We start from the raw sequence: 15,660 nt of genomic DNA on the forward strand, positions 1-15,660 counted from the left end.
TGTAAATGACTGTGAAGGATCAGGCCATCTCTCTCCCTCTAGCACCCCTGATGCTCAGCTGATTCTAATTCAATTTCTCTGCCTATTGTTTATTTCACCGCTCCCCTGTGAAGTGTCAAATGCTGATGTTCCATCAGCCTCGAACTGTCGTTTATATTTGTCATTCAGTCCTTGTTAAAAAATAAAACAGGACTGCGCCTGCCTTGGCGCGCTCTGCCTGGGAATTCCCTGTGGTAAAATTAGTCCATTTAGATGGAAAGTTTTGTGTCACTCCCCTGTCTAAACTGGCAGATCTGGCTCTTTTGCAAAAACCAATAAACTGTGAACCTTGATGCATCTGTCAATCAAACGCATCTTTTGCGAGCAAAGCCAGATGACAACAAAAGCTGAGCAGGCTCTTCCTATTGGCTCTTCTCATTTAGGCATATCAGGAGGCACCTGTCACTCCTCCGGTTCAGCCCTGTGCTCAGAGGGACTCTCTTCATGGAGCCTTGAATCCTTATTGGCGGCTGGGGCTTGGGAAGAGGGAGCAGGGAGTTTGCCTTTTTCAGTTTCAATAAAATCCGCAGCTCGTCCCTTTCCTCCTGGCCCTGGGAAAGGCCTGGGACCCCCATCGGTTTTGTTCTGTACATCATTTCTCATGTAGTGAATTAAAGCCGCGACCCCTCGACGCAGGCAGATATCCCGATGACTGGAAAGGCGTTGCAAGACTGTTTGATCTGGCAGATTATGCCATCGGGATTCTGGGAGATGAGCCACAGCAGAGCGTGGGTGGGAGGTGACACCACCAAAGTCCTTCCCTACACTTTTCTGAGCACCCCACCAAGGTCCAATTGCCCATCCAATGGAAGACACAGGGTCCTGCCAGCCAGGACCCTGGAGAAAGGAACTGTGCAAGACCCCGGATGTGAGAGGGAAGGAGTGTTTAAGACGACACAGGAAGGAGAGGTTGGGTAGCAAGCAGCAATAATCTACTCCACGCTCTCCGTGGAAGTTAGAGCAGTGGGGCGGAGGTTGTTCCTCATGGAGGCTGGAGTCCAGGGAATTTCACACCCTGCCCACTGAAGCTATCACCTGTTTAGAGGGGATTTCAAATGACATCCAAACAGGCACCGTGAGGCTGGGCAGTGCTTGGGTCTGCCAGCAATGAGTGGCCTGGTATGGCCATAGGACTTAGTCATGGTTCATGTGAAACTCACACTCTACGACAGCAAAATGGGGAGCCATGACCCAGCCTCCTCTCCACTTATGGTCCTGCTTTCTCTCCACTAGGGCCCCACCTCTTCCCCACTGTTCTTTTGGCATTATGCTTCCAGGAGAAGAGCAAACATGAGCACTCCGCAGAGTTCAGGGCCTGCTGGTGTGGGGCAGTCCCCAGGCAGCTGCAGGAGCAGGGGAAGCCTTCTTGATCCCTACATCACCCCCCATGCAGCTGCAGATGGGCCACTCGCAGCTGTGTTGCCAGTTCTGATGGTGAGTCTAGTGATGTCTGATATTTCTCTTAGAGCCCCAGCTCCCGGAGTCTGGTAGTTACGTGGGAATCTCAAGTATTTAGACAAAAAGTTTGTAGCTCTCCTTAAAGGTTTCAAAACTAGATGGCAAATAAAAAGATCCCCACATTTGTTAGTTTGAATCTAATCTCAGAGTTTGTTTGCATGCCTGCGTCCTGATTTTTGGACAGGCGGAGTTGGCTGCACTGTCACAGTCTGGGCCATAGCGTGGCAGAAGGGCAATAGGTAGTTGAGGGCTTTCAGTATCAAGGGCACCCAACAGATGTCTGATGCTGCTGATCCCTTTCTGCCATCACTGGGTAAGGCTAAGTTTACTATACAGACCTTACAGCAGCACAGCTGTACCGCTGTAAGGTCTCCCGGACAGCCGCTCGATGCCAGTGGGAGAGAGCTCTCTGGCCGGTGTAATTAAACCACCCCCAACAAGCGGCAGTAGCTACGTTGGCAGGACAGTGTCTCCCACCGACGTAGCGCTGTCCACACTGGCACTTTTGTCGGTCAGGGGTGTGTTTTTTCCCATCCCTGATTGACAAAAGTGCTCGTGTAGACAAAGCCCATCCCTTCTGTGCTGGGATCTTAGGCAGTGCAACAATCATGCCACTGATTGCACCTTGTTGTTGTTTGCTTTCAAACCTGTAACTAACTCATCTCTGCTTCCTTCCTGTTTAGTCTGCTATTGCAGATTCTCAGCAGCCAGCCCCTTTGAACTGCTCCCACCAGTTTCTGCTATAAGATTCTGTACTTTTCTCTGCTGCCCACATCAAAGATGTCTGGCACACGGTTCCTGGAAGCTTCTTTAGCCCTCAGCAAAGATGGCAACGGCAGCCCCTGCTCTGGAGCCTCTAGCACAGTTTGGGTGAAAGTTCTGAGAGTGTCCGAACTGGAATGTTCTCCTCACACTAACTCCTTGCCTTCCCAGGCAGCTTGTTCCCCCCGCCATGCTGCCATCTGACTGCAGATCTGCCTCTCAAGCCACCCCACAAACCCAGCCCCGCTCACTTTCTATTTTCTCTTTCCTTCTGTTATGTTTCCATCCCCCCTTTGTCTCTTGTACTGTCTAGTGGGTGCTGCTGCAATTTGCTTAGCACAGCTGCAGCTAGCCACTTCTCTCAGAAATTGATTGTGTGGAAACGTTGCTAACTCGTATGCTTTGATCACAGGACTTGTAATATCTGGCACTTTAAACCTAGTTCCTGGAATCCTGGGATTAGGGGAGAATCTCAGCTTTTAGCCCTCCAGGTTGTAGAGAAAAGCTTGAGAATGTAAATGTGACCTACAAGCACAAAACCCGCAAGGCAAAGGGAAAAAAAACATTAAAAAAAAGCTCATAATTTTTAAGCTGCTCTCAGGATTTGGGGAGTCTGACTCTTGATGTTTGGATGCTTGGACTTGGCAATATAACGCTTCTAGAACATATGACTTCAGGCAAGTGAGACATGCACCAGCTGAGACACTGGCTAGTTTCTATGCTAGATTGCGCCAGCTAACACTCACATGGAAGCTTGCTGGCGTGGCTCATGAAATCAAGCTGCAAACTGTGCATCATGGTTCATTGGTCAAGCTCTGGAAAAGAGCTCGGAGAAAGTCAGCCCTTTTAGCAACCAGCACTGGGGTACTGGATGAGCCTAGAAAGTGGTGAAGTTACAGGTGCCAGCCATGGAAAACAACGTGCAATCTATGTGGATTCTTATTCATATTACAGGTTTCAGAGTAACAGCCATGTTAGTCTGTATTCGCAAAAAGAAAAGGAGTACTTGTGGCACCTTAGAGGCTAACCAATTTATTTGGTTAGTCTCTAAGGTGCCACAAGTACTCCTATTCATATTACAGTAGCACCTGGAGACACCAGCTGAGATCAGGGCTCCATGTGCTAGGTGCTGTACAAACACAGCATGAGAGATAGTCCCTGCCCCAGAGATTTTATACACTAAATCAACATGATGGAGAGGGGAAGTGACTCAACCAAGGTTATTCAGCAGGTCAGTGGCAGTTCCAGGACTAGAACATAGCTCTCCAGACTCCCACAGTGGTGCCCTAGCCACTAGGTAATGCTGCCCCTTTATAAAGCCACACAAGTCTCCAGAAGAAAGACTAGATCTCTGACCACTCGCAGAAAGTCCAGAGGGTCACACCTCCAGCCTGGTGGACATTTGGAAAGGAGCACAGTCTGGGGCAGCTCCCTCTTAAGCATATAAAGAAGTGATCCGATTTTCATAAGAGGTCAGGACATTGGGTGCACGTTGGGTACTGAGCCCTTTTGACAACCCAGCCATAGGTGTCAACATGGGAGTTGCGGGGTGCTTTGGAAAATCTGGCCCTTCTTTTGGTGCCTAAATGAGAGCTGGGCATTTGGCTCCCCCACAAAACTCTGTCCTTGAATCCTTATGAAAAATCTGCCCCTAGTTCTCCAGCCAGCTGGGGTATACGGGACATTTCTCATGCTCCACCCAAGCTCTTTTTTGGTTCTGTAAGTTCCTGGGATGGGTTGTGTATCCCACACAGGTAATGCAAGAGTTAACTGGAGGTCACAGGCAATTAGTGCACCTGGTTGCACCTGGAGAGAGGGCCTGAGAGGAGAGGAAGCCCAGCTGGGGGAGGAGCTGGGGGTGAGTATAAAGGGAGGGGATTGGCAAGGATGCTACAGTCCTGCTAGGATGTGAAGGAAGGACCTAGAGAGAGGTGAATGTACAGCAGGCCCATAGAGGAGCTGTGGGAAAGAATCTAGACTCAGAGGCAGGTCAAGATAGGAAGGAGTTCAGGGACACAGTGAAGAGTCTGAGGGAGCAGGGCTTAGCTGCTTGCCATGGGGTCCCTGGACTGCTCCCCTAGAAAAGCTGGTGCAGAAATACCCTGACACAAGGGGAAGATGGACTATTGTGTTTGGAGCTAGGCCCTGGAGCTGTAACCCCACACAGGAGTGGGAGGCAAGCCCTACAGAGCCTGGAAAGGGGTGAAGAGTTCAGCTGATCTGAGTTCAGTTTATTGCCTTCTTTGTTACCCCAGAAGGGGTGGGTCTAAAAGTGTCCAGCTGGAGGGCTGAGTCAGAAGAAGGGGCAGACCACTGCATGGCTGAAGAGGTTGTCAGCTGGGGGTGGTGAATGAGGAGAACTTGCCATGCCTGGCCATGAGAGGGAGTGCCAATGGTGTCACCTTTCTGTTGTTCCTAAAACACTTAAGTTTGTACAACATTGTGTACAATGCTATACAATACTATCTGTTTCCTTGTGCTCCCATCTGCCTGCTATCCCTTGTCTTACTAAGATGGTAGCTAGCAGTGAGTGGTGGTCCCAGGATATTAGAGAGACAAGGTGGGTGAAGTAATATCTGTGATTGGATCAACTTTGGGAGTGAGACATTCTTTGGAGCTCCCCACAGCTCTTCTTCAGGTCTCAAGCTCTGTGTAGCTTGAAAGCTTGTTTCTCTCCAACAAAAGTTGGTCCTGTAAAAGATATCACCTCACCTGCCTTGTCTCTCACTAAGCTTGTAAATTGTTTGGGGCCAGGGACCATCTCTTTGTTCATCCTATACAGGGCCGAGCACCATGTGGCCTGGTCTATGACTGGGGCTCTGGGCAATACCATAGTAGAAATAACCACTTTTCACTTGGTGGAGAAGCTCCAAACCAAAAGTCCTGATCCTGTGGCTGGATAGAGCCCTAGTGAAGTCCTACACTTTTATTGCTTGAGAACAACTTTTCTGATTTTAGTCCCTTTCAAAATAAGGCTTTCCTGGCCTGAGAATCCACATGAGACGCTTTTGAGCCAAAAGAGGTGGGGGCTAGGGACACCCCGGGGTTGCGGGTATTACTGGCAGAAAGGCAGACCCTTAACTATGCAGCTGCCACTACGGTCTCCATAATCATCCAGGGTGTCTTTCTGGTTTTTATCTCTGGGTTTGGATTGCATGTTTGGACCTGTTGGTGGTTCATGTGTTTTACTATTTCTTACGTATTTTGCTTGGCTGATATAGCAAAAGCCAAAAATCAATGCTGTTGTGATTTGATTTGAGATCTCTTTGCCCCCAAGGCCAATAATAGATGTCACCTCCTGTGTTGGAGGAGAGGGAGATGCAGGGCATTTGGGGGCGGGGGTTGCAGGGGGAGGGGGAGGAGGAGGAGGCGGCTTGCATGGTTAAATGACAGGTCTGGAATTTCTCAGCTTTCTGCTCAAGCCAAAAGTGAATGGGGTGGCAGGGTATGTTTTGACCAATGTAGAACCAGCTACCCCTGTGGAGGTGTCAAACATCACCCAAGGAGCTGGATTTGTGTAGCCCTTGAGCTAAGAGGATAGAGAAGAAAGAGCTCTTTGTGCCAGCTTGCCCAGCCACCCAGAACAAAGTGCAATCAAGTTGGGAGTATATTTGTATCAGCTCTACAAGGCCTGCTCCAAAACTAATTGAAGTCTTTCCATGGGGCTTTGGATCACGCCAGAGGGTTGTGAAAACTTTCACGCACTCATAATTTTCCCAAATGTTGTCCCGCTAGAGTCATGCTCTCCCCACCCCATGTGATTCCTATTGTTGACAAAAGTCCCTGGTGGCCCTTCTGTGTTATCTGAGCCAGGGGAGGATAGACCTTTGAGGTTGGGGGAAATTCCATGGATTTCCCCCTATGCTAATAACTCACAAATGGCTGAACTCAAATGGCCAGATTTAGCAGGTTTTCTGGTGCTCTTCATCTGGTGTTGTACAAAGCACTTTCATGATGGAGAAGAATGTTGTTGCCCCCATGTTACAGATGGGAACTGTGGCACAGAAGTGAAGGGACTTGCGCAAGGTCACATGACTGGTTTGAGATGAAGATGACAGCCAGGAATTTGGGCCCAGCTTTAAGTGGGCATAGCTCCTAGAGACTTGTGCCTGCTTATGCCAGCTTATTGGTCTGAGGTGTGGGTGCAGGCATATGGAAGCATACATTTGTTCATTAGGTCTTTATTTGGAGGTCAGAAGAAGCTCAGGGGATTACCATGTAATGGTGGAGCCTTCCTTGGGGAAAGGAGGAGGCTACTTCCATGAAGCCCTTCTGACTGTCTGCTTTGCTCTGTGTGGGAGGGAGGTGCATGGTGTTTTGAGGAAAAATTACAGGTGGCCAAGTGTCCCCCTCTCCTTCCACTCCCATCAATATTCTCTTCCCTTGCCCATGAAGCATGCCCTGTGTCAGACTCCATAAAGGCCAGAGATGTGGCTTCTGGCTTTTAAATAAGTAAATAATTCAAAGAAAGAGAGGTAAAGGTATTGGATGGAGTTGGAGTTAGGATGAGCTGCAGTGGGAAGGGGCTGGAAAAGATCCACAATGACCCCTCATCTATAGTAGCGTGTGAGCTACTGAGTACAAAACGCAAACTGGAGTTATCCCCTGATGCTAGCCCCAGCCTTTGCCAGCTCCCATCAGGGTGGATTCTCCGTTACTTGCAGTATTGATGTACAATTGGGTGTCTTTCTAAAAGACAAGCTCTACACAAGAACATAAGAACGGCCATTCTGGGTCAGACCAAAGGTCCATCCAACCCAGTATCCTGTCTACCGACAGTGGCCCCAGAGGGAGTGAACCTAACAGGTAATGATCAAGTGATCTCTCTCCTGCCATCCAGCTCCACCCTCTGACAAACAGAGGCTAGGGACACCATTCCTTTCCCATCCTGGCTAATAGCCATTAATGGACTTAACCTCCATGAATTTATCCAGTTCTCTTTTAAACCCTGTTATAGTCCTAGCCTTCACAACCTCCTCAGGCAAGGAGTTCCACAGGTTGACTGTGCATGGAGTGAAGAACTACTTCCTTTTATTGTTTTAAACCTGCTGCCCATTAATTTCATTTGGTGGCCCCTAGTTCTTACGTTATGGGAACAAGTAAATAACTTTTCCTTATTCGCTTTCTCCACACCACTCATGATTTTATAGACCTCTATCATATCCCCCCTTAGTCTCCTCTTTTCCAAGCTGAAAAGTCCTAGCCTCTTTAATCTCTCCTCATATGGGACCTGTTCCAAACTCCTAATCATTTTAGTTGCCCTTTTCTGAACCTTTTCTAATGCCAGCTTATCTTTTTTGAGTGGAGGGGACCACATCTGTACGCAGTATTCAAGATGTGGGTGTACCATGGATTTATATAAGGGCAATAAGATATTCTCAGTCTTATTCTCTATCCCCTTTTTTAATGATTCCTAACATCCCGTTTCCTTTTTTGACTGCCACTGCACACTGCATGGACGTCTTCAGAGAACTATCCACAATGGCTCCAAGATCTTTCTCCTGATTAGTTGTAGCTAAATTAGCCCCATCATATCGTATGTATAGTTGGGGTTATTTTTTCCAATGTGCATTACTTTACATTTATCCACATTAAATTTCATTTGCCATTTTGTTGCCCAATCGCTTAGTTTTGTGAGATCCTTTTGAAGTTCTTCACAATCTGCTTTGGTCTTAACTATCTTGAGCAGTTTAGTATCGTCTGCAAACTTTGCCACCTCACTGTTTACCCCTTTCTCCGGATCATTTATGAATAAGTTGAATAGGATTGGTCCTAGGACTGACCCTTGGGGAACGCCACTAGTTACCCCACTCCATTCTGAAAATTTACCATTTATTCCTACCCTTTGTTCCCTGTCTTTTAACCGGTTCTCAATCCATGAAAGGATCTTCCTTCTTATCCCATGACAACTTAATTTACGTAAGAGCCTTTGGTGAGAGACCTTGTCAAAGGCTTTCTGGAAATCTAAGTACATTATGTCCACTGGATCCCCCTTGTCCACATGCTTGTTGACCCTTTCAAAGAACTCTAATAGATTAGTAAGACACGATCTCCCTTTACAGAAACCATGTTGACTTTGCGCAACAGTTTATGTTCTTCTAGGTGTCTGACAATTCTATTCTTTACTATTGCCTCAACTAACTTGCCCGATACTGACATTAGACTTACCGGTCTGTAATTGCCAGGATCACCTCTAGAGCCCTTCTTAAATATTGGTGTTACATTAGCTATCTTCCAGTCACTGGGTACAGTAACTGATTTAAAGGACGGTTACAAACCATAGTTAATAGTTCCGCAGTTTCACATTTGAGTTCTTTCAGAACTCTTGGGTGAATGCCATCTGGTCCCGGTGACTTGTTACTGTTCAGTTTCTCAATTCCAAATTATAGACCTCTATCATATCCTCCTCCTCCTCTAGTGACACTTCAATCAGTGGCAATTCCTCAGATTTGTCACCTACAAAAAACAGCTCAGGTTTGGGAATCTCCCTAACATCCTCAGGTGGGAAGACTGAAGCAAAGAATTCATTTAGTTTCTCTGCAATAACTTTATCGTCTTTAAGTGCTCCTTTTGTATCTCAATTGTCCAGGGGGCCCACTGGTTGTTTAGCAGGCTTCCTGCTTCTGATGTATGTAAAAAACATTTTGTCACCTTTTGAGTTTTGGCTAGCTGTTCTTCAAACTCCTTTTTGGCTTTTCTTATTACATTTTTACATTTAATTTGGCAGTGTTTATGCTCCTTTCTATTTACCTCACTAGGATTTGACTTCCACTTTTTAAAAGATGCCTTTTTATCTCTCACTGCTTCTTTTACATGGTTGTTAAGCCACAGTGGCTCTTTTTTAGTTTTTACTGTGTTTTTTAATTTGGGGTATACATTTAAGTTGAGCCTCTATTATTGTGTCTTCGAAAAGTGTCCGTGCAGCTTGCAGGGATTTCACTCTAGTCACTGTACCTTTTAATTTCTGTTTAACCTCCTCAATTTTTGCATCTGAAATTAAATGCCACAGTGTTGGGCTGTTGAGGTGTTCTTCCCACCACAGGAATGTTAAATGTTTTTATATTATGGTCACTATTTTCAAGCGGTCCTGGTATAGTTACCTCTTGGACCAGATCCTGCGCTCCACTCAGGACTAGCTCAAGAGTTGCCTGTCCCCTGTGGGTTCCTGTACCAGCTGCTCCAAGAAACAGTCATTTAAAGTATCGAGAAATTTTGTCTCTGCATTTCGTCCTCAGGTGACATGTACCCAGTCAATATGGGAGTAATTGAAATCCCCCACTATTATTGAGTTTTTTATTTTGATAGCCTCTGTAATCTCCCTTAGCATTTCATCGTCACTATCACTGCCCTGGTCAGGTGGTCGATAACAGATCCCTACTGTTATATTCTTATTAGAGCATGGAATTACTATCCTTAGAGATTCTATGGAACATGTGGATTCATTTAAGATTTTTATTTCATTTGATTCTACATTTTCTTTCACATATAGTGCCACTCCTCCCGCACGACCTGTTCTGTCCTTCCAATATATTTTGTACCCCGGAATGATTGTGTCCCATTGATTGTCCTCACTCCACCAGGTTTCTGTGATGCCTATTATATCAATATCCTCCTTTAACACGAGGCACTCTAGTTCACCCATCTTATTATTTAGACTTCTAGCATTTGTGTACAAGCACCTTTAAAAACTTCTGTTTATTTGTCTGCCTTTTTCTGATGTGTGAGATTCTTTATGTGAATGTTTCTCATCTGATCTGGCCCATACTTTATCCTCTTCCATCCTCTCCTCCTGACTAAAATCTAGTGAATCTCTATCAATAGACTGTCCTCTAAGATAAGTCTCTGTCCGATCCACGTGCGCCTCTGCAGCAATCGGCTTTCCCCCATCTCTTAACATTAAAAAGGTTGCAGAGCAGTTTTTAAACTAAGTGCCAGCCGTCTGGATCCACTTTGGTTTAGATGGAAATTTTATATAGCCTTCCTGTATAGGCTCCCCCACCCAAAAGTTTCCCCAGTTCATAATAAATCTAAACCCCTCCTCTCTACACCATCATCTCATCCACGTCTCATCCAGGCTCTGCCGGCCAACCTGGCCCTGTACGTGGAACTGGTAGCATTTCTGAGAATGCCACCGTAGGGGTCCCGGATTTCAGTCTCTTTCCTAGCCGCCTACATTTGGCCTCCAGGACGTCTCCCCTACCCTTCCCTATGTCATTGGTACCTACATGTACCATGATCACTGGCTCCTCCCCAGCACTACACACAAGTCTATCTAGATGCCTCGAGAGATCTGCAACCTTCTCACCAGGCAGGCAAGTCACCATGGTTCTCCCAGTCATCACAAACCCAGCTATCTATGTTTCTAATGATCGAATCTCCCATTACTAACACCTGCCTTTTCCTAATGACTGGAGTTCCCTCCCCTGGAGAGGTAACCTCAGGGCGAGAGGATACCCCAACATCATCTGGAAGGAGGGTCCCAACTATGGGAAGGTTTCCCTCTGTTCCTGTTGACTGCTCTCCTTCTCTGGGCCTTTCATCCTCCTTAACAGTGCAGGGGCTGTCTGACCGGAGGTGGGACAAATCTACAGTGTCCCAGAAAGCCTCATCAACATACCTCTCTGCCTCCCTTAGCTCCTCCAGTTCTGCCACCCTGGCCTCCAAAGCCCATATACAGTCTCTAAAGACCAGGAGCCCCTTGCACCAAATGCACACACACGCCACCCGCTCACAGGGCAGGTAATCATACATGCTGCTTTGAGTGCAATAAACAGCATAGCCCCCACTCTGCTGCTGGGCTTCTGCCTGCATTTTCTCCTACAGTTACCTAGGTTAATGATGGGGAGCTCTAGCTCAAGCAAAAGTCCTGGTTTGATGTAGAAGTTACTGGGGGAGGTTCTCTGGCCTATGTTATGCAGGAGGTCAGGCTTGATGATCAGAATGGGCCCTTTGGGTCTTAATCTATTCATGTGTCCTGCTGTATTGCTGCCTGTTTCATTGCCCTTCCCTGGACCTTTTCAATCTCTGTTGTGCTAAGCTTAAAGTGAGCTAACCAAAACAGGGTACAGTCCTCCAGTTGTGGGCAACCATCCATCGGTGTAAGGTCAGGATAATCTGTGTATTATCTCCTCCACCAAGCATCCCATTTACTTTAGCTGCCACTGCACCCTGGGCAGAAAGGTTATCTGAACCATCCACAATGACTCCAGGGGGTCCCTTTTCAAAGTATCCTGAAAGTTCAGGGGCCATCAGTGTCTACAAGGACTTCAGCTCAGTTTTGCCTCAGAGCCATTCCCTTACCTCTAGCCGTGCCGCATTTCATCAGCCATTGAACTGGTTAAGCTATCTGCATAGCCCAAAGTCTCAGGGACATTCCCCGGCCAAGGAGGACTTATTTGACAAGCAGTACATGGTGCCTTATTCTCTAGAGGCTGAGCCTGCAGCCTCCTTAGCATTCCTAGGCCTGGCAAGTCACCAGAGCACAAGGAGACATTCAATGAATTTAAAGGGTAGCAAAATTCAAAACTGATCAAACTTTTTCATATAACACAACTAGACTGTGAAACTCACTGCCACAGGATGCCCTTGAGGACAAGAAGTTACCAAGACTAAAAAGGGATTGAATATGGATAACAAGAATATCCAGAATTGCCAGAATTAATGCCAACAAACTTTGGCAGGATATTAAATCTTATGCTTTAGGGCTTAAGTCAATCTCTAGCTATTAGCGATGAGGAAGTGTCCTAATGCAGAAGGCAGGTTATTCCACATCAGCCTACTCTGGGGGTTCTTGCACCTTCCTCTGAAGCATCTGGTGCTGGCTACTGTTGGAGACAGAATAGTGGGCTAGATGGGCCTCAGGTCTCATCCCACCTGGCAATTCCTATGTTCCTAAATCCACAGTGTGAGGGAATGGGTGGAGATCTCACCAGCCCTCTTTCATTAAATGCTAACAACAATCAGTTCTCCAGCCCATGCAGATTGTGTTGAATAATTTGTTAATCTTCTGTCCTATTATCTTTGGCTATTTGTCCCTCATACTCTAGTTTCAATGTGCAGCTTACTTGGTATCTGTGCTATTAAAGCACAGATTTTAATGGATGTTTTTTTTCAACCCTAAAACTGACATTCATCTCCATTTCAAATTATAGGTTTTACTCACCACTTTAAGAACATGAGAACGGCCATACTGGATGAGACCGAAGATACATCTAGCCCAGTATCCTGTCTTCTAAAAGCAGCCAATTCCAGGTGCCCCAGAGGGAATTAACAGAAAGAGGCAATCACCAAGTGATCCATTCCCTGCCGCCCACTCCCAGCCTCTGGCAAACTGCACCATCCCTGCCCATCTTGGCTAATAGCCATTGATTTCTTAAAGGGACTTTTATTATGTATCTCATAAAAAATAGATGTTTATGACCCAATGGACCAAATTCTCATGTGGCTTAAATAGCTGTATTTCCATTGACTTCAGTGAAACAATGTCCTTTTACACCCAATGTTCTCCTGGCTGGTTCCATAAAGTCCTCTTTCTCAGAAGGCCTGATTCTCTTTCAACTTCCACCATGTAAATCAGGTATCTGAAGTCAGTGGAGTTATACTCATGTAAAAGGGGGCTACATGAGATTGGAATCTAGCTTAAACTTTTCAAATTCATTGCCACTGTTATCCCAGGGCAGATTCATAATCACTTCTTAAGGCCAGAAGGAACCACTGAGATCCTTTAGTCTAACACACGCCACAGGATTTCCCTGCATTAATTCCTGTTTCAATGGCTGTTTTTCTGAGATGTTCTAGTTCAACCACAGCCAATCTTGATTGTAAAAATCTCGAGTGATGGAGAATCCACTTGTGACGTTCCCCTCTGGTGTTATCCAGACGGGTGATCTGCTAGGTCTCTCCAATCCTTGACTCTGGGAGCCAGCCTTACCCTGCTCTGCTGTGAGAACCCCCCACTCCTGGGTTGTTCGCGCACAGCCCCTGGCATGTAAGCTGCTCCTTGGATTGTACGATGGAATGACACAAGCCAATATCTCCGGTCCCAGACACAACCCTAGGAACCTCTGTCTTGCAGTGTCCAGTTATGCCCGCTGGACGCTGCAAGCTTATGAGTTCATCAATTTAACAAAGAAATTGATATGTACCAGGCTTGTTATCCCCAGGGGAGTCTCTGACACGCTTCAAACCAAACACACTGCTTCAGGTAGAATAAACAGATTTATTAATACAAAGATAAATTTTAAGTGATTATAAATCAAAGCATAACAAGTCAGATTTAATCAAATGAAATAAAAGCAAAACCCATTCTAAGCTGATCTTAACACTTCCAGTGCCCTTACAAACTTAGATGCTTCTCACCACAGGCTGGCTGGTTGCCCTTCAGCCAGGCTCTCCCCTTTGATCAGCACTTCAGTCACTTGGTGTGGTGTCTATAGATGTAGATGGAAGAGAGGAAGAGCATGGCAAATGTCTCTCCCTTTTATCATGTCCTTTCTTCCCTCTTGGCTTTGCGCCCCCCCCCCCCTTCAGAGTCAGGTGAGCATTACCTCATTGCAGTTCCAAACGGACCAACAGAAGGGGAGTGACTCACTCAAGAGTCCAACAGATCCATTTGTTGCTGCCTAGGCCAGCGTCCTTTGTTCCTGTAAGGCTGGGCTGGATTTGTCCTGTGCCTGCCCTGATGACATGTGAACTGCCTCTCTGCTCTTGGAGAGTTTTTGCCTGGGCTTATTTTAAGCCATGAAGACACATTTTCAGCCTCAAACTATATACATGAAATTATAACCGATAACATCACTATAACAAAAATGCTCAGTGCATCATGAGCCTTCCGAAGACGCCCGAGATGTCAAACTTTGCATTGGATACCATACAATCATTTTACAAGGATGAACATGGGGGTGCTGGGTGTTCCCCCGAGGTACAGAGCGTAACACCTCCATCTCTTGGTAAGGTGTTCTGGTGCTTAGTTATCCCCACTGTTAACCACTTGGGCCTTATTTCCAGTCTGAACCTGTCTAGGTTCAACTTCCAGCCATTGGATCTTGTTATACCTTTGTCTGCTAGACTGAAGAGCCCTCAACTATCAAATTTCTGTTCCCCACATAAGTACCTATAGGCAATGATCAAGTCACCCCTTAACCTTCTTTAAGATAAATATCGATGATCTGTATTCTGAAATCAAACCTATTTGACCACATTGGATCTCAGCTTCTGTACAAATGGCTGTGTATTATAGAAAACCATTAGGCAGGTATTTCTGTTACATGAAATTTGTAACCAGCTAGATTCCACCTTCAGACACCCCAGCCTGGAATGATCCCCTTTCTATATCTCTCTCATTTCCCAAGCTCAGTGTGCTTAACTTATCCTTCCTGTATAACTTGTAACAGGAAAACCTAGTGCCCCATTTGCTATTTATTATTATTGTTAGTACCTAGGCCCCATTGTGAGGTTCTGCACAAACAAATGCCGGGCCCTGAAGAGTTTACAATCTAAGTCCCATCAGCAATAATTGTTGATCTGTCCCCTTTGTAAGACAAGAGCCCCAAGTCTTCCACTGCATCTTGGACCTTCTAGCATTAGTAGAAATGTACCTGTATTTCATCCCAGGAGAGCTTTGTTAGCCCATTGCAGATGAATCCTGGCTGGTGCACTTCCTGTGTAACTTCAATGGTTCACCATCCTCAGTTGGCCCTGGCCACTGGAAATTCAGTGCCTCTCCTGGCTCCACTGGCCAAATGCAGGTCCCAGCAGAGTCCAGACTTTCAGAAGCAAACAGCATTGGCCTAACTCTGCTCCAATTGCGTCAACAGTAAAACTCCCACCCTCAAACTGACTTCAGCAGGAGCAGAGTAAGGCCAACAATGAGTGCTCTGGAAAGTCCGAGCTCCATTGTGGAGGGGAGAGCTAGGGCTGTGGCAGGGAGGTAGCATGCGGACAAAGGTGAAGATAATGTTTGGGGCTGCTACTGACACCCCAGAGACCTGGCTTCAGCACGGGGGTTTCCAGGCTGTGTCCTTAAGTTACGCAAAGGCCTCCCAGCTGTCTGGAAGAGAGACCAGCGACTTGATCTAGATTATTTACCCAACTCGTTCTCTCTCTAGGTCCCAGTTCATTCCCTCATTGCTGAGGTTGGTTTTAACTCTTTGCATGCTGAGCCCATATCTCTCCCCATGTAAGTGTCCTAGAACCCGCAGCCAGAAAAGATACTTGTGGTCACCTAGCCTGACCTGCATAGCACAGATCAGACTGTCACCTGGAGATTCCTGTAGCGAGACCTATATATATGTATGTCCCTGAGCTACAGGAAGATGCCCCCCCCATGTTAAGTACAGTGACAATTCCCTTATTGTCCAAAACCTGGATGACCTGACATAATGCCAAGGTTGAGATTGTCAA

The 15,660-nt window shown here is 46.4% G+C and overlaps 1 protein-coding gene across 1 annotated transcript in view; it reads left to right on the forward strand.

Annotated features, from left to right (window-relative positions):
- The window catches only part of PAX2 (paired box 2), a 132,842-nt gene extending 120,207 nt beyond the window's left edge, over positions 1-12,635 (forward strand). The window contains exon 10 of the mRNA XM_075130704.1: positions 12,411-12,635. Within this exon, the coding sequence (XP_074986805.1) occupies positions 12,411-12,529 (119 nt within the window). The 3' untranslated portion in view covers positions 12,530-12,635. The remainder of the gene's footprint in view (positions 1-12,410) is intronic.
- The last annotated feature ends 3,025 nt before the right edge of the window (positions 12,636-15,660 follow it).

Source organism: Caretta caretta, chromosome 7 (assembly GCF_965140235.1).
Source record: "Caretta caretta isolate rCarCar2 chromosome 7, rCarCar1.hap1, whole genome shotgun sequence".
Taxonomy (NCBI): Eukaryota; Metazoa; Chordata; order Testudines; family Cheloniidae; genus Caretta; species Caretta caretta.